General features: G+C 38.3%; 1 protein-coding gene across 1 annotated transcript in view; it reads left to right on the top strand.

Moving 5' to 3' along the window:
- The window catches only part of RFTN1 (raftlin, lipid raft linker 1), an 89,898-nt gene that overhangs the window by 38,725 nt on the left and 32,079 nt on the right, over positions 1 to 19,094 (top strand). The window contains exons 3-4 of the mRNA XM_009576200.1: positions 4,207 to 4,315; positions 18,191 to 18,614. Of these exons, the coding sequence (XP_009574495.1) occupies positions 4,207 to 4,315; positions 18,191 to 18,614 (533 nt within the window). The remainder of the gene's footprint in view (positions 1 to 4,206; positions 4,316 to 18,190; positions 18,615 to 19,094) is intronic.

Below are 19,094 nucleotides of genomic sequence, written 5' to 3'. Positions count from 1 at the left end.
ACTTCTATGATATTTATGAAATACTTTGCGATTCATTTATGAAATGCATTGTTTATTGTATAGAGGCTGGAAATAATTTCTTGCCCACCTGGATTTGCTCAGAAAATTATTTTTGCCGTCTGTGAAATCCACAGCTATTTATTATTTTCATGTGAAAAGCTATGGCTTTTGTTTTGTTTGTTTGTTTTTGGCAGAATAATAGGCTCTTAAATGTTTCCTAAAAAGGTGAAAACTACCAGTATAGACAAAGACTTGCCTTTAATACATATAGATGTATTTTGCTTGAAAGCATGGAAAAATACTTTTTGGTAATATAGAGTACTTCTGTTGGAAGATTTTAACTGAAGATTTTATGGCCTTTAGTAGGATCTGTTACGCGTGTTCTGTAAAATAATGTTCTTAACAGAGTGCAGTGGTATTTGATGCAATTTCTTTCATGAGCCCTAGTGCAGCGGTAGCTCTGAGACTCTTTGAGGAAGAATTCACTGTCTCCTGTTTGCTTACATATTTACAAGCAGCAAGTGTATTTCAAAGTAAGTGCTTGTTAAAGGAGGGAAAATAAACAGGTCATTTTAAGCAGTTGCAGTAAGAATCACTATTTTTTTATGGATATAATTTGTATCTCAGATAATTCGTACTCCTTTCAAAGAAGTTGGAAGTAGGTCCTCCAAAAACTGCACAAAATCAGACTCCAGGGAGCTGTTGAGGGGGAGGAGAGGAATCGGGAGAGAGTGGTTCAAGGGCGAACTTCCCTCTTCCTTATACCTGTGTATAAACCTCACCAATACAGTTTAAAAAGAGTTTGTTTTTACAGACAGCCAGTGGGTTTAAACATGAAGATGCAGTGTTTCTTGTTCTTTTGGAGCTAACAAGGTTTCATGTTTGTCACAGCAAGCCATTACAGCAGTGCCACGGTTTGCGTGGAGACCTGAACACTATGTGAAGAACAGGCTTCAGTGAAAGAGTGGGCACAGGAAGGATTGTGTCTCTGGGTTTGTCCCATTTTTTTCCTGTTCTGGGCCTCATGTTAAATCATAGATTCATAGAATAGTTTGGGTTGGAAGGGACCTTTAAAGGTCATCTAGTCCAACCCCTCTGCCATGGGCAGGGATATCTTCAACTAGATCAGGTTGCTCAGAGCCCAGTCCAATCTGGCCTTGGATGTTTCCAGGGATGGGGCATCTACCACCTCTCTGGGCAACCTGTTCCAGTGTTTCACCACCCTTGTTATAAAAAATTTCTTCCTTGTATCTAGTCTGAATCTACCCTCTTTTAATTTAAAACCGTTCCCCCTCGTCCTGTCACAACAGGCCCTGCTAAAAAGTTTGTCCCCATCTTTCTTATAAGCCCCCCTTAAGAACTGGAAGGCTGCAATAAGGTCTCCCCGAAGCCTTCTCTTCTCCAGGCTGAACAACCCCAACTCTCTCAGCCTTCCCTCACAGGAGAGGTGTTCCATCCCTCTGATCATTTTTGTGGCCCTCCTGGACTCGCTCCAGCACGTCCCTGTCTTTCTTGTGCTGAGGACTCCAGAGCTGGACGCAGTACTCCTGGGTCTCACCAGAACAGAGTAGAGGGGCAGAATCCCCTCCCTGGACCTGCTGGCCACACTTCTTTTGATGCAGCCCAGGATACGGTTGGCCTTCTGGGCTGCGAGCACACATTGCCGGCTCATGTCCAGCTTTTCATCCACCAGTACCCTCAAGTCCTTCTTGGCAGGGCTGCTCTCAATCCCTTCATCCCCCAGCCTGTATTGATACCAGGGGTTGCCCCGACCCAGGTGCAGGACCTTGCACTTGGCCTTGTTGAACCTCATGAGGTTCACACGGGCCCACTTCTCGAGCTTGTCCAGGTCCCTCTGGATGGCATCCCGTCCCTCAGGCGTGTCAGCCGCACCACTCAGCTTTGTGTCATCTGCATGTAAATAAGCATGGATAGTGTGGCACATACTTCATTTTTGGGATTTGGTATCTTAACTTTGAATTTGAGCTGTATTATTTCAAAGTCGCCAGGCTGGGAGTATGGCTTCCTCAGCCAGGCTGGAAGGTGAGTGTGGTGGGTTGCCCCGACAAGGGAAGTGTTTGGTCTTCACGTTTGTAGAGGCTTGGTGTTGTCCCCCCAAAAATGGGATTGGTTGTCTGAAAAGGGCTTGGTTTCTTGCTGCCCATTCCAGTAACCCACTTCTGGTTTGTTATTATACAACAACCGAAGCACTGGAGAATTGTGTTTGCTCCGTTTGATGTTGTATGGACTAAGCATTGCAATATCAAGTGGCAGTTTTGATGGTTTTACTGATTGCTAGAGCATTAGAGAGCCCTAGCTCATACTTACTTCATTCTGGAACATGGCTAGGTAACATCAGGTCTACGTTTCCAGTTAGTCATATTCAGATTTTAGAAAAAATGTTGGTATAACAGTATGTACTCTAGCAGGGAGACTTTCTTAAGTTTATTTTTATGTTCTTCAATTTGTTGAGTTCATCTGTGGCGGAAAATCTGCACAGAATGATTACCTTATCTAGGACTTCATCTAGAAGAACAAAAATGGTTGTCTGCAGTTCATGTGTTATCCCTCACAAAATTATTTTTTTTCGTCGACAAAGTTGTTCTTTGCTGCTTAAATTAATTTCTGTACACCTGTTACAGAGGAGTAGTGGTGGAATACTTTTAGTCTCCCAACAATGATTTCTGTAAATCCTATAAGATGTTTGGAGAGTTTCCATGGATACCAATGTTTTGTTAAAATTTTTGTCCAGAGTGAAGAACAGAATGGGACCACAAGTTATAAGAAGAACCTAGAAAGGAGGGGAAAAACAAGTAGGGAAAAGGCTTCAGTGTTCCCAAACCATGGTCTTGTACTGCCTGTCCCATGTATAAGTGAGATAAGAGAAACGAAGTGAGAGCATAGCCTGTGTGAAAGTGGGAGGATCAAGTACAAAATACAATGTCATGTGATGCTGTCAGAAAATTTCTGCAGTATTGCCTAGGAAGCACACTGCCAGTTTGCAGTCAGCAGCCTACGCATCTCATGGCTCCGAGTAACTGTTGGCATCTCGGGAAAGCCCCTGGGACCATCTGTTGCTGAAGCGTGTTTTACGTGTCACACAATCTCAGTCCCCAGCACAGGGCTTTTACACAGACTTGCTTTTGCAAATGTGGCAAGCCTGCAAAGCCCTTGTTTTGTTGTTTTGCTGCTTCCTCAGCACTACCAGTTCAAACTTCTGCACCTTTCTTCCTGTCCTGTAGGTATCCAGAGCATCAAGCGACTGCTGGCCAGGGTTAGTTCTTTGTTTCAAACTAGATCTTTTGATTCTCCATGTGGGATGTTAAATAACTACTTTGTTACTAATCCCAAGAATTATAGGATAGCTTTTATTTTTGTACGTTCCTCCATGTGTTCTCCTAAAGAACTGATAGAACAAATGATTCTCTAGATTTCCTCTGTTGATCAGGCGTATCAGTTTCTTTTCATGTGAGTCCAGAGGAGATAAGAACTGCCTTCAGTAGCACTGTTTTGCAGTGCACACCTATGGACTGTTTCTCAAGATCATTCAGGATAACTTCCAAACTTTCCCTTGGAACATTTTGACCGATACCAATGTTTCCACAGCACTGATGTTCAGCAATGTATATGGCAGATGCCATACACTTTGAATTATTTTAGGAGTTAGTGTCTTCTGAAAGAGGAGGGGTTTCACACATAGCTTTACATTTCTCAACAGCAAAGTATAAGGTAAGACTGAAGGATAGACTACTTTGATTAACCCCAGATTTTTAAATGTTGACTTAGAATGGTAGTAGATAAGGGATTAGTTTAATTACACCCTACACCAGGCTGCCCTGTGGGGCCCAGGGCATCTGTCAGCCCATTGCGTTGGAACTTGCTTTCTGCATATTCACCTGTGCATCTTCTTGGCATTGGCCATAGATGCCAGGCTGACAAAGTGTTTCTTGGACAGATAAAGAAATTTGGAAGTCCCCGAGGCATTCCACCATCTGCAGTCATTGGTGTGATTTCCTTCCCTAGCAAGTAGGTGAGATGCTGTAGCTGCCGCTTGTCAGAACTGTGTTGAGCTCAATGGAGTGAATGTGCTGGAACTGAAGTTTTGTCTGAGGATTAGCTCTCCATGGGAAATATTTATAAAGGGGATGTCTGGGTATCCAGTGTTAAGAACAGAAACTGATTCTTTTTTTCTGTCTGTCTCTTTAGGTCTCCAAAAGGTGATGTCCATAGTGAAGGATATGTCTTGGAGGTAGAGCGCTGCTCCTCTTTAAACCAACTTTCAGACAAAAAGGAGATACCCGATTTTATTAAGAAAGTGAGTAAAAAAAAAAAAAGGCAAAACCAAAACACAGTATGCTTTTAATTGCAGTATAATTACTGCTTCTAGTTTTGTCAGTCTGACAATAGGAATATGTGTACATCTTGTGCAGTTGAAAAACTGCACTAGAATTTGGTGTTTTATAATTTTAAGTATCTGAAGGGAAATTATACTTATGGAGAGAAACAAGTTTGATCATATTATTATGAGAAAATGATTTGTAGTATCACAGGAGGGTGACCTCTCACAGATAATATCAACTAAGTTACCAATGTAGAAGACAGTCCTATAATGGTGTAAACATTTCAAGTTGAAACAATATATATAATTTCCATTTTAGTGTCAAAATATCCTGTTGGATAGTACTGTAGCTAAAAGGCCTATTAACTCCTGGAATCCCCCAGATTAATATAAGGTTTTTTTCAGTATCACATGATGTTAGCAGTTAGAGCTGGTACTGGTAGCCTAAATCCCTTTGTCATCCAGAATAGTGTTGCTTTCAATAAACCTTTATATATAGTGGGGAATTTGAAAAGAACCCTGCAATTCTTTATTTGTTGCCTTCTTTTTAAAATTGTTTTTGATGCTGTAATATTCTGCCAGACTGGAAATTAGCAGGTTATGTCCATTTTAGTGAAGACAGATTCATTGTGCATGTTTCAAATTTTGCAGCATCTGTTGTGTCCTATTGCATGTTATAAAAACTAGCATTAAATACTATATTTACTTAGCCACATGGTGTAAGAGTAGTGTGAGTAGGCATACTCCCCTAGCTTTAATCCATCTTGCAGTGATAATACTTAAGAAAATTTTGTAGAACAAGTTTCAGCACAGGCTGTATGAGCTTGATAGGGACTCCGCTTGACAGACTGCACTCATGTTCAATCTTTCCTTTTTACTATGAATTGTAAAAACTGGATTAAAAATAATGCAGCTGTGACTATCTGATCATTGTCATCATACTTAACGATACATAGATTTTGGTATCAGAACAAACTGAAGTTTTCTGAACACTTACTAATATTCAAAAGTTTGAGTCCGAATTTTGTTTCAGGGTTTATTGTATTATTGTACTTCTATTCTGATGCTATCTTGGATTATTTCAATATATTCACACTTAGGCAAAACTGGTGTAGTTCTTGTGTATCAGTTTCAACATGTTTGATTCTGTTCTTCAGTTCTTTGAGTCAGAGTAGAAATAGCGGCTTACCTGTCACAACTGGTAGCAAAATTTTACATCATTGCAACAGAAAATGGCTAACATGAAAACAAAATGACAATCCAGGAGTTATCTTATTTCCATAAATATCCAATTCTGAGACTCTTTAGAATGTTTTTCTAGACATGGAAATGTTTCTATTGGTAGAAGCCATGTGATTACGGGGTTATGAAGATGCCTTTTTGAAATATAATAATTTAAATTTTAATAGCTAAAATGTATATTTACTGTTTCTCTGTAGGCTGAGTATGTCTCTCATCCTCAGATGTTGTTTGATGTAGAGGAATTTGAAGTTCTTTGAAGCTGTTGCTGTCAAATGTGTGCTGTGTCACTGTCTATATCTGATTAAACACATTGTGAAAGTCTCAACACTTTTATGTAAATCTAACACAGGAAACAGGTCTTATTTAGGAGTAGCAATTAATTGTCATATTAACTAATTTTTCTGAGCAACAGAAATGTCCATTGCTTTTAAGGGCCTATAAAACAGATGTTTACAAACAAAATAAATGAAAAATAAAGGACATTCTTCAAAGAAAGTAGTAACAAAAAGCTGTTAGAGAGGGCAATTGCTTTCAAAAAAGAACAACCCTATAATTCTTCTCAAACTGTGGAATACAATTGAAGTTAATAGAGTGCTGTAATTGAATAGGCAAATCCTTGATCACGGAGCTTTTCATAATAGAGGCTTTTAGCACAGGTTTACCATCTTATTGCATTACAAATTACTATATTTTAAAAAAAAGACACCAAATAGAGTAGCCATATTTTCAAAACAAAACAAGTCACAATTTTCTCCAGCTGTGAATTTGCTAGAAAATATTCCTCTTCTCTGAGAAAATGAATTTTATTAATTTTATTATGCACTGCTGAGCGAGTATTGTTTACATGGAGTTTGAACAAGGATGCAATTTTAATAACTTCTCAATTGACTTTTTGTTGCATTGAATATGTATGTCATATTGAATATTAACTGCTTGCTCCTAGCAAACAAAAAACAATTTTGCAATGGTATACAGCATAGGTAATATCTTTTTTCTTCTATAACTCCCTATAAATGTTTAAGAGTAATAAAGTAAAAACAAGGAAGTTATTTCACCTAGAGAATGCTGCTCGCTCACTGAAACAAAGTGCCTCAGTACAATGTTGACTATAAAACATTTAAGAAAAGCCGAAGAAGGTTCTCTGGTCAAACCTGTGTTCTGTGCTGAGATCCTTCTGCGCTTTGGGACTCTGTCCCGACTCTCTACTCTCTTCTGTACATTTTTGCCACCACTGTGGTTTCCGACCACGGTAGAGCCATGAAAGACAGGAGATAGTTAAGTATTGGGGACATAATATTGCATGGGATATACTCTTCCTGTACCTTAAAATCATGTTGACATCACCACGTTCTGTTTGTTCTTTCATATCAGTGTGGATCTAGTGCAGCTCAGCATGTCCTGAAGAGCTCAAACAGTCCCATGGTGTCTTTGTCATGTAATTCCTGGGCAATGAAAGAAGTAATTTAACTTTTGTATATGTACTTTACTGCTGTATTGGTATTAGCACTCCTGTCTTTAGCTCTCAGGCAAAACGGAGATTAAAGATTTGCTCATCTGCTTTTTAATGAGCAAAGCTAACTTCTGAACCTCTGATCACTGTGGCTCAGATCATTCTGAAGTTGTTGCAAGTCAGAAATGTTACTTCTAAGATACCGTATTTTGTAATACTTTGACTTGTGTCTCGTGTAAAGTAGGATAGCCTTTAATTAATTCCTTAGTTGCTCTTTATTTCCGTGTATCCTGTTAACGTTTTTTTCATCTGAGAGTGTTCTCCTGAATCTACTGAGACAAGTGAGGGAGGAGAAGCGAGGCTGACATCCCAAGAAAAGCGTTATTTTGGATACGCAGTCATATATAAATGCCAGATGTGTTCTCATGACCTTTGTTTTCCACATCAATCTGAGTTACATGCTCTAGAAGAACTGTAACAGGCAGAAGGTTTTACTCCTATGTTCACATCTTTGTGGTGTTGGTGAAAGGTTAGGAAATGGAGAATAGTTTCTGTACCATTTCTTCCCAGTTCTGACTTTTTAAAATTTAGGAAGTACATCTTTGTATCCTTGGTTGCCTGCTTAATAATGCTCTGTCAGAAGGAAGTTCTTCTATGTTAACTTTTTTTCAGTTTGACCCCATTGCAGAGTTCATATTTCTTGTCCCTGTGGACTCATTATCCTTCCCTGGGGAAGTATGATAAGCGCAGAAAAGCGTTGTTTAAAAATGCCGCAGCTTAACTGAAATCCAAATGCAGGCATCTTCCTTTTGTGTTTTTTACTAGACAAGGACCTCTCCCTGCTGGTCTGTCCTTACTTGACTCAGAAATGAGGCTAATTTCTTCCAACAAACCTAAGACCATACAGATGAATAATTGGTTTTGTGTTTTCAGAAGTGGACCAGTTCAGCTTGGAACGTGACTGCCACCTTGAAACACCTATGTAATGCTTATCTCGCGACGAAATCTGCCGTATGAGACAGCGTCAAATCTGTTCATTGCTGTTCCCTCTGTTCATAGTTTTGGTGAACTTCAGTGAGCATACAAATGCCATCATTAGCACAGCTCAAAAGTTGCCAGTAATGTGCCACTCCCTTAAGTGGTCCTGTGAACAACTTCTGTAGTCTGAAGTAGCCTAGAAATAATCTTCACTCCTGCAGATGTAGTGACTTTGCCTGTAAGTTTGTTGACAATTATTTTCTAGTAACAGCATTGCTAGGTGAAGGAAGTGATGGTACCTCTCAGACTTAAGCGAGTGGGACCCCAGGGAGGAATATGCCAACAAAACACATTGCAAGGACGCTGCCACCCATGTAGTTGTTCTAGAGTTGGCATCTGAAACAGTGACCACCAGTTCTCCCTGGTACAAAGGCAAGTTGTGTAGGTAATTGGACTATTTTGAAAGAAGGGCCATTCACTGCTAACACTTATATGAAGAACTCACATCCTACATTGCTGAAAGGATCTGCCATATTTGAGCCCTCTTGCCGGTTTTATAGAATTAGTATTTTTCAAGTGTTAGCTTACGCACTGGAAATTAATACACATTATTACCAATAAGTTTAAACTGTAGTTGAACTTACTCAGTGTACTCCTGAAAGGTGAGACATTTCTCGGAGGGGTTTGATCCTCCTGCCCGTTGTCTGCCCTCGTTCCTTTGCAGGGAGCGGCAGGCAGAATACTGGCTGAGTGGTTGGGTAAGGAACTGCTACACACCCCAAACAACCACAGGTCAGTCTCACTGCACATTTCTCCGTATCGATGTTTTTATCACACTTACTGAGATACTTCTTTTCCTGCTTTCTTGTTTTTTTCCCGGTGTTCATCTGTAGCTGTTTTGGTGTTACCAAGATAACTGCTGTCTTAGTTCATGTGCATCGTTTTCTGGAGAGTCATCTGTGTTATGGCTCTAATTGGTGAAGAACTTTTGTATTAGTATTGCTGTTAAAAGACAGGTTAATTCTCCAGCTTCTTTTAAGTTGCTAGGTAGAAGCAGGGTTGGAGTATTTAGGAGGACTTCTATCTCTCCTATAAAACAAAACCTGAATGTCTATATGAATTCACAAGAGCTTTTTAAATCTTACCCATAGGTGTTCCCAGTCAAGGGAGTGATTCAGCCCAGATTTGGCTCTTCGCTTATTTCCTACATACTTACTCACATCAGAATGAGCATTTGTCTTACATGATCAAAACAAGGGACTTCACATATCCATATAGTGTGTGAAAGTGATATTAAATGATTTTGAACTCTCACTTCTGAGTTTTAAAACTCTCTTCAGCATCTAACTATGAAACAGCAAAAAGATGTGGAAGATGAGAAATGTGTCACAGGACAAATTTGTCCATAATAATATGTACTTTTTATATATATAATTATTTGTGTTTGTAAGAGTATGACAAGCAAATGAGAAGACAAAAGTCTGCAACTTCCTAAAAAAAAAAGAATGTGAAAGTTACTAATCTTGTAATTTTTTTTTACTTTTATTTGTAATTGCTAAGAAGAATACTGGTTTTTATATAGCTGTTCCAGTATTTCTCACGTTCTTGTCTCTTTTTGTTTGTCATTTCTTATTCTTCATCTCTTAATCTTTGCATTGAGATTTCTTTTTTAGGAGAAGCAAAGAGATGCAGCTTATGTGTTCTGAAGAGCACTAGACTGCTGGTGGATTTCTTGACTCTGCTGCTGCAGTCTTACAAGGATGTCTTCTGTGAAGTCTCTGATTGCTCTGTTGGTGCCAGGGTTCCTTAGATGGTTATTGTAATCCTAAGTGTTATTCTTTACTTTAGGTATGTTTTGGGTGGCCTGTTCAGAAATTTCCTGCAGGGTATACAGTCAGAGCAGGTGGCAGTAAAAGATAGAAGAGGGGAAAAATTGAGTCTTTAATATTGCTCAGAGGATCGTTCTTCAAATGAATAAGCAGTTCAAGTTTACTTCTTTGGCTAGAAAATGACCCCTCTAGAGTACTGTTTATTACCTAGGATTACTTATCTAGATGTGATCTCAACCTCTTCTAAAATAATTTCCATCCTTAAAACAAACCCAAAAAATCCCACCCCAAAACCTTCACTCTCCAGGGTATTTGCAAAAGAACAATACAACATTTATTTCTTTAGCACATTGTAATGAAAACCATTGCTGAGCACTTAGCCGACTGCTTTGTTTTCTGCATGTTTTCAGTGCAAACAGAGCCCCTATTTTATTTTTAAGTATTTGGATCTTAGAAGTAGATATGGTCATGAAGCAGAAATTGAAACTCAACATCAATGGTTCAGCTGTTTGTGATCTGCTGTGATAATATTTATTAAAGTGCATTTTGTTAACATTTTGTAAGTGTATATATAACCAGAGATGGTAAAAAATAGCATATACTGTATTTTAAACAGCCTGGTGTGAAGGGAAACATCTGTTCCTGGTTAAGCTTCTTTCAACTTGTGTTCTTTTGACTAAGCCCTGTAAGAGTGGTGTTGATATATATCTTCCATGAACATTGCAAAACTATTTTCAGGACTCTCCCAGGAGCCTGGTTGTGCTTTTATAATCCTTTGCCCCCAGCAGCTTTCAGAGTCATCCTCTTGACCAAGATAAAAATAGATGTTATAAAGTATGTAGTTGATGTTTTTAATGATAGCACTTCAGTTTGGTGGGAAAAACAACTTTTTTTTTTTTGTAACAATAAATATAATATTTTATACTGTGCTAAAATAAAATGTGGGCAAATTGTTCAAATTGTAATTTTGGCTATGAGTAACAGATGGCTTGATGAAACAATGTGATTTTAAAGAAACACTCTTTGGTTTATATAAAGGTTTTAAAAAGTGTTCCCTGCAAATTAAATGGAAAGTCTGTAAGTTTGAGACTGAATTCTTGATTTTTAAAATATTCCTGTTGTCCTGAACTTTTGGTTTTTTGTTTTCCTTACTTAGGAGAGAGATGGACTAAACCAGTGTCCCAGTTTTGAATCACATCAGTGCTAGCTGATCACAAATAAGTGACTGTTTTCTCATGTTCTACAAAGAACACTGAATTGTGTTCATCCAGCTAAAACGGTTGTAGATACAACACTCAACCATCCGTCTCTATAAATCTTTATTTTCCCCTTGCTTATGTTCACCCATTAGTGTAGAAGTTTCTCTGAAAAGATTCATGCAGAAGACATGGTCTGCATTTTGAAAATGCCTGTTCTCTAGAGCAAGCACTTGGGGCAGAGTTTCTACAGGCTTTTTTTTGACAGTGTGTATCAAGTATTTGGGTTGAGTGGGCATAGCTGGCTGCTCTGTAGCAGTTTATCCCAGGTCTAAAACAATTTTTAGAGTATAAATCTTAAATGATGGAGATAAATTCAGGATTTATTTTCAGAGTTTAGGGCAAGGATGGGGAGATGCAGGTATGTTACATGGCTTTTGGACAGGTACCGCAGTTACTGAACCTTCGTAGCCTGTGTCCAACAATGTTCACCCTTTGCCAGCTCTGTGAAGGAACAGATGCTAAAATAAGATGATAATTTGAGAAGAATCATCGCGCCCAAGACCACAGAGGATGAGACAGTGTGGTTTCAAGAGCTCTCATCTAGTGATATATACTGAAAGGAGCAAGTGTGCTTACATCACACTGCGCTACATGTTTAGTATGGTTATATTGCTCTCAGGAATAAATGTACAGCTAACTCAAGCTGAAGAGGAATTTCAAGTTGTTACTGTCATCCCTGTCTTGGCTTCAGCAGCAGGAGACATATAGCTTGCTGTAATTTAATATGTCTTGGCAGCACTGTCTTAAGCGCCTTTCTTCTGTTTTATTCAGCCCAGCGGTAAGTTGCAGTAGCTACTTGCTTCACTACATTTCTCCCTGTTCTGTTTGTAGCTTTCAGTTCCCTTTTGCAGAGGCTAGTATCAATGAGCATGTTGTAAAACTGCAAAGCTTGCTTTCTTTTCCCTGTTCAGTGCCTTGGTATACTCTACCACAAATACAACGAGAGCTTAAAGTGTCAAGTCAATGGTTCTGTTGAATGGGCTGTGTACTGCAAAGATGGAAAGGCAGCACACATCTGTTTCTTCAAGAAGCTGATTAGTTTTTAGCTTTTGGGTTTGTTTTTGGACTCTATTATCTTCTTTTGGATCTGTCAACTTCATTCTAGTAGTCTTATGTAAAAAGTTCCCAAAGGGTAAAATTCTGGTCAAGTTTTTCTTTGGAAGTATCAATATAAACACTGTCAACAACACTGCTTAAAGGACGACTCTGGTTTGGGATTATGGTAACATTTTTCAAGGCATGCCTCCAGTGTTTTATCCCCGATGGCCTATTTTGATGTAATTGACAGTGAAAATACTTGGTGATTTGAAAGCCTGAATGCAGACTGGGATTTGACTTTCTAAAAGCTACATTTATATTTATTTATATTTATATGAACATGACTCATCTATGTCAAATTCAGAATTGGTGAGTGTAAACTGGAAAAGGTTAAAAATGCATGGGAACTAAGGCTTAAATGACAGAGCATCATAGTCAGAAAGGTTGCATGATTTGGAAATCTGCAAGTAGTGAAACAGAGTCTCAGAGTAACGGGACAGAGAAATGATTAGCAGTTGCTGCTTTGCTGTTTGATTAGTAGAATTACCTTTTTTTGTAATGTAGGATTAGAGATGCAAAAATCCCAAAGTCACAAAAGTTTTGAGTCGTTTAGAAAGAACTAAACCCCTCCTTCAGAACGTTAGCTAAGCTTACTTGTTTTTAAAATAAGCAGTAAACTCTTGATGACTGTTGCTGTCTTCTCAGGCAGGAGCATGTGAGACCTACAGAAAATACCAGAGGCAAACTAAAAGCCTGACTTAATTTTAAACATCTGTTTTCAGAAATGAACAAACTAGAAGGGGGGCATGTGCAGTATTTGTGATGAAACATGTACTACTAAATATTAATGAAGGAGGACATAGTTGGAAGACTGTAGTCTTGAACATCCTTTTCCAGTTCCAAGTCCTGGCATGCAGTACATAGCGTTCTTCTCAAACCACAAGATCATGTTCTTTGCATGAAGATCCCTGATGCTATGTCTGTTGTCAAAGAAGATTTGCTTGAATCCTAAAAAGAAGGTAGAAAAATAGATCTTGTTTCTGGTACACATTATGAGATCTAATGCCTCTAACATTGTTCTTTTAAAAACAACAACCAAATAGACACAGAGACAGACAAGCATTTCTTTTATTGGCTAAGACAGTTTATGCTTGGTTTAAATAGATAGCTCTGAGCAAAATTAACCAGCTATTGTTTCAAAGGCCATATGTTTGGCCATCAGTAGGACTAAGTAGCAGTCCTTCCCTTAATTCACTGCAGAGCTAACTAAATGCATCTGACCATTGGAAAATCAGTTCATTGCTCCTAAAGAATGTCGTCCTTTTTCCATGCACATTTTTGGTATGTGTGCTCTTTGTAAATTGTTTCTGTTGTTTGTTTTTATATTAGCAGCAGTCCCCTTTGCTGGGTTGCTATGGCATTCTTTCAGTACCTTGTTACATCACGAACCATATAGCAAACCTATTAATGAAATGTTCAGTCCTAATGCCTAGGTTTTCAAGGTGTCTTTTTCCAGATCATCAGGAAGTGTAAGCCTTGAGACCATGTAGGACTGCTATATACTGGAGTGCCCTGATGACATTAGTAAAACTGCTTTTCCTCTGGATGCATCCCAAAAATGGCCAGCTCCTGGCATACAAGAGTTAAGAGAAATTCCTAACACTTGTCTTATTAAATCGTTTGTTTGAAAATCCTTATCCAAGAGAGAGAGCCTCATTATTAAATTGCTGTGCGTTATTTCCCATGTTTATTGATGTGGGTGGAATACTGTCCTGAGCTTGTGGGAAGTGTTTGATTTGCTGTGTGCCATCCCATGGGAGAAATGTACAGAATCTCCCTGTAAGCAATTACCGAAGCTGACAAAAGTACATGATTCTGTTCAGCATGGGATCTATATCTTTGAGCCTCTGTATTTATAAGTGGTACCATCATGCTCGCTGTGAATAGGAGATTATTATGGAGCTGATAATGCAACAAGAAACGCAGAATCACAAACAATATGTGGACTGTACAATGAACTTGCCAAGTGTCTTTATTCTAAATAGATTTGAAAAGAAAACCTGCATGTGGCTGTTCAAAATGAGCTTTCAGCCTGGAATTTCTGCACTACTTTCATGGTTGTGAGGCCTATAGTTTAAAAACAAGTTTTCAGAGAAGAGGATTTTATCATTCAACCATACTGTTGCCAGGTGTGGTTTTACAGATCTTTATATTAGACTGTCAGCCATTTTCTAATTAGGTAGGGAGCCTTCAAGAGAACCAGAAGTGTTTATAAAGGTGGGACATAACTTTGCTACATCAATGTAATGTTTAGTGACACTGCTTTGTGCTGCTGCTGGTTCCTTTTTTCCAAATGCAGTACAAAAATAGCGGTCAGTCAGTTCTGAAATAAACAGTAACACTTCACAAATGTTAGGAAATGTTAACACAAGTGCCCCAGCTAAAATTCAGTTAAGGTAGTGACATCAGGGTTGGACACGGTGCTTGCTCCTATTCCTGCTAGAGTTAGTGGGAGATTTGATATTTATTTCACAGATAGCAAAGGCTAAATCTGTCATTTTTTTCCCTTCAGGGAAAATGCCAGATTTCTAATCAAGAAAATTATAGAGATGACATTAAATTTTTTAACTGCCTCGGCCCTCTGTACACATGAAATTTCACCCCTTCTTTAAGCAAGTTCTATTTTTAAACTGGCATAAATCCAATTTGTTGCAAGCCAGTTATAAACTGGGGGTTTATATATATATATACACACACACATACACCCACTTGGGGGTTTATCCAGATTGAAATAAACGAATTAAGTTCTGCTTATATATACCCACTTATATATACCCACTTGGGGGTTTATCCAGATTGAAATAAACGAGTTAAGTTCTGCTTCTGTTGTTGAACAATAACAATTTTTGTGATGCAGCCCTGTTCTTGTGTTTGTGGATAATATCATCTAAGCAGCACTTTATGAGGCAATAAAAATGTTTCTGTTCCTATCTGGGGAAAGAACTAAAGAATTTTTTTTTTTACTTTAAATTTTGTTGGAATTTCTCTTTTAAAAATTTCCCAAGATGTAAAGAGCAAGTATGTAGCATATTTAAAATACAAAAAAGGTCAGTAAACCAACTGAAATTAGTATGGATCACCTAATGTAAGGGTATTTTTAATCTAGCTTTTTTTCTTATGTGGTAAGTGGTGGAGATGCAGTTGTTCTGCTTTTTATGATTTTTCCTCTCATTTAGTCATACAACGTAGTATGACAAGGACCTTTGTTACTACTTTTTGTTAGTACTCTAAACTCTGGCACATAAAGACAAATAATTGTGGTATTTATCTGATCTGGAGTATGTTCTGGGTGACCCTGTCAAAGTAGCATCATGTTCTTCCCATTCAGTTCAGCTTTGTCCCTACTTTCTCCCATGCGTTGCCCTCTTTCCCAACACCGCATTTGCTAAGGTATTTTCCCAGCAGGCTGGAACAGACATATCTGTCTGTGTGTACCAGCGCAGTGTGCCTCAAAGGGTCCAAAAACCGCAAGTGGCTGGTAGAAACAGCCCTTCTGCCCTGTGTAGCTCCTGGGCACAACCTGTCCACATACTGAGGTTTGGACTTTTTTAAGTCTGGGGTTTTGTTTTTTATAATTCAAATATTCAATATTTCAAATACAGGAAACAGGAAATGTGAATGTATACTCGATGGCATAATTCATTCTGGATGTGAAGGCAACTAAGATTTTGTACTATTTAAGCTCTCAACAGGATGCTGAAAAAATCAAATTGTCTTTGTAGTTTGAAAATGTTCAGGCTTTATACTTCGTTTATGATGAGAGCTAGCCTCTTCATGGTTTTGTGGAAAGTTGGAAGGAAAGACTGTTTGTGTCTGCTGATACATCACTTTGTTGTTCTGTAGCTTACATTGCACTGTTGATGTAACATTTCCTGCTAAATTGGCTTTATTGAAAATAATGAGGTGCTTGGTTCTCCCTTATGTAATTGGGAAAATTTGAAATATAGGTTTAAATAAGATTTTCTATTCTGTGCACTACTGATTAACTTGTTGGGAAAGGACCTTGAAGATACAGTCTCTTTTTCCAATCATTCTGCTAAACTATTAGGCAACTACAGCTTCGACTGTCACTCAGTCCTTAGTTCCTCCTATTTCCATTCTGAGAACAAGAGCCTCAGAAGAAAAACCTCATCATCAGGTATTTCTTAGAACAAACACAGTTTTTTTGAGTGAGCCAAGACTGTAAAACATTGCTACAATAGCTGTGAAAGCTGTTTTCATCCAAATCACAACGTGGGAGAGTCTGGTATAGATTGACAAGCAGTCTTTATTGACCAGGACCAATAAAATTACTACATATGTACTATCCTCAAACTCTTTAACAGTTGCATACTAGTTAAATTTCTATAGTTAGCTGCCCTGCAACCTACTAACCAAATGTAGTGGTATGTCTGTAGATTAGTGATAAGAGATGAACTGAATTTGTAACTCTGTCATTGACTGTCTAGAAAAGTATTTGTAAAGTTACAACAGGGAGTCAGGACCATTAAGCATATTATGAATGCATCTCTCATTGACATTCACTTAAACTATGTTCGCCAGGCTAAACATCTGTGAAAACTGTTGCCTTGTTTCCTGGAGAGCTCTGTTTAAGTTCTGTGATCACGAAATCAAGAGTTAATTTAACGTGAAAAATGTAATAGTGGTTTGAAAGAGGAAGTTCTTGTTGTTGATCAGGTATCATCTGTAGGTTTGTGCGTTCAGAACAGTAACACGTTACAAGGAAGTAGATCGTTCATTTAAAAAAAAATAACTTCTGGGTAGGGAAGATGCAGAAATGAGCTTCCTCTTTAAAAAAAAAAAAAAAAAAAAGGTGTACAAAATTCTTCTTATTTACTTGCTATTGGAAAAAAAGGCCTGAACTTTCACAGAAGTTCATACTAAATCGAGCCTTGGAGAATAATTAAGACACTTCAAGTCTCTGGAATTGCATGGTATGCAGAGAAAGTGAAATTATTTCTCAGTTCTCAAGACATTTCTTTTTGAAATATTTATGTGTTTAGACTTTATATTCTATGAATAGTATACATTACATGGAAACCTTTCCTTTTCGGTGGGTGATTTTGATAAATGAATCAGCAGACACTCATGTTTTCACAGAATTCTGGCTCTCACTGCAGCTTCTCCTGGGTTTGAGGAGTGTGAGGCTGGTGACTCGAATGGATGGTGCATCCATAGTGCTGAGTCTGCCTAAAAGAGATTTCTCTTTCTGCATTGTCTCAAACCTTCCTTAGTTAATTCCGGCTTTATCTAATTGTCATTACTACTAGCCCAATGCTTTTTTCTTAGGATCTTTTGTGATTTGATTCCTTCAGTTTCCTCCTTTACCTAAAGTGTACAGCATTAATAGTAGCGCCCCTTAGTTTCCATTTTTCTTCTTCTTAGCTCACCTCACAATGCCTTTTTCTATTCTGAGTTCTGTATCTTCCCAAAAATGATACATTAAAATAGCTTTGCTTTTATGTACTCATTATGTGAAAGTTTGCCGTTTGTGTCTCAATCCAAAATAGGACAAACAACAACTGTTGTTATAATGGTGTACATAACAGAGAGAATTAATAACCTTTTCCTTGCATAAATGTCATAATCACACACCTAATACAGCAGAAGATGTAATATTAAGTCCTTGACTTTATAAGGTTGATACTAAAACTTTGGGTAAAACCACTTCTGGTAATTTAGCATGAACAAACTTTTCAAACAGGTACTTTATCCCTTGTGAAGAAATATGTAGGCATTTTCTCTCTCTCTCTCTCTTTTTTTTTCTTTTTTCTTTTTTTCTCCACTTTCACATTATTTCAGATGGTCTAGGGAACTTTTCATCCTGTTTCTCTAGAATGAAACTTTTAATGAAAATGTAACATGACAATTTCTTGTGGTAGTGGACAAAAGAAGCAAAATGACATGCTGGCTGCCTTGAAGGGTGTTATTTTCTGTATTTCTATTTTGCTAAGACAGGTTGACAGTTAAAAATCTAATCTTCTTTGATTTGTAGATTCAAGATGCTGCAAGTCAAGGCTTGAAATTTGTTGGAATTATACCTCAGTACCATTCCCAAAAGAACTGTCTTGTCAGCACCTCCCTGACACCCGCCAGTAACAACTCTGTGCAACCAAGAGATAATAAAAATGTTTCAAATTACCCCGAGGATCATGCTTCACCGGATGGCGAGAAAATAGATGGCATTAATGGATGCAATACTCCAGCAGCGAGTGAGGAAAGTGCTGACCAATGTACCACATCCAGGGAGGGCTGGAGAGGTGAAGGACAGGCTACTGAAGAGCTGAATCTTGAGTCTGGGAAGGGAAACGAAGAACAGTTTCAAAATGCGAACCCAAGTGTAAGAGAAGCAGCAGACAAGCCGAATGGACTTGCGGAGAATGAAACACCAGCACGATGCTTAAAACCACTTACTGGCAGTAAGTATTGTAGTGACCTCTTACACGTAATAGCCAAGTTAAAATTGCATCAATTGTGTTCCCAGGTCCTTTGGAGGGTGGGGATGCGGGGAGGACCTTACCCCTGTAACAGCAGAGAAAAGATGCACCAAATGAGCCACTTAACCTGATTCCAACATGGTTACACAGTTCACAATGACTGAGCTAAGTCAGGTGGCAAATGAAGAGATGATATAAGCGGGTGCAACTTTGTTATGGTCCAATTGTATGCCTGAGAGTAAAGGCTTATTTTTGTCTGCTGTTCAGCTGAATTGGTTCATTTTTGTATTTTGTTGCGATACCCTGAGAGCTTTTGATCTTTGTATCCTTTTTATCCATTTGAGTGAAAAGCCCTGCTAATCTGCCTGACAAGGTTTTGCAGCAATAGAAGGAATAAGTCACAAAGCCTTATCACAGTTAGCCCCTTTGTAGCAGGTGAACAGATAGCTGAAATTAAATCAC

The sequence above is a fragment of the Fulmarus glacialis genome, unplaced genomic scaffold (assembly GCF_000690835.1).
Source record: "Fulmarus glacialis isolate BGI_N327 unplaced genomic scaffold, ASM69083v1 scaffold18254, whole genome shotgun sequence".
NCBI lineage: Eukaryota > Metazoa > Chordata > Aves > Procellariiformes > Procellariidae > Fulmarus > Fulmarus glacialis.
The sequence above is the reverse complement of the archived record's forward strand: the minus strand, read 5'-3'. Positions and strand labels throughout refer to the sequence as shown.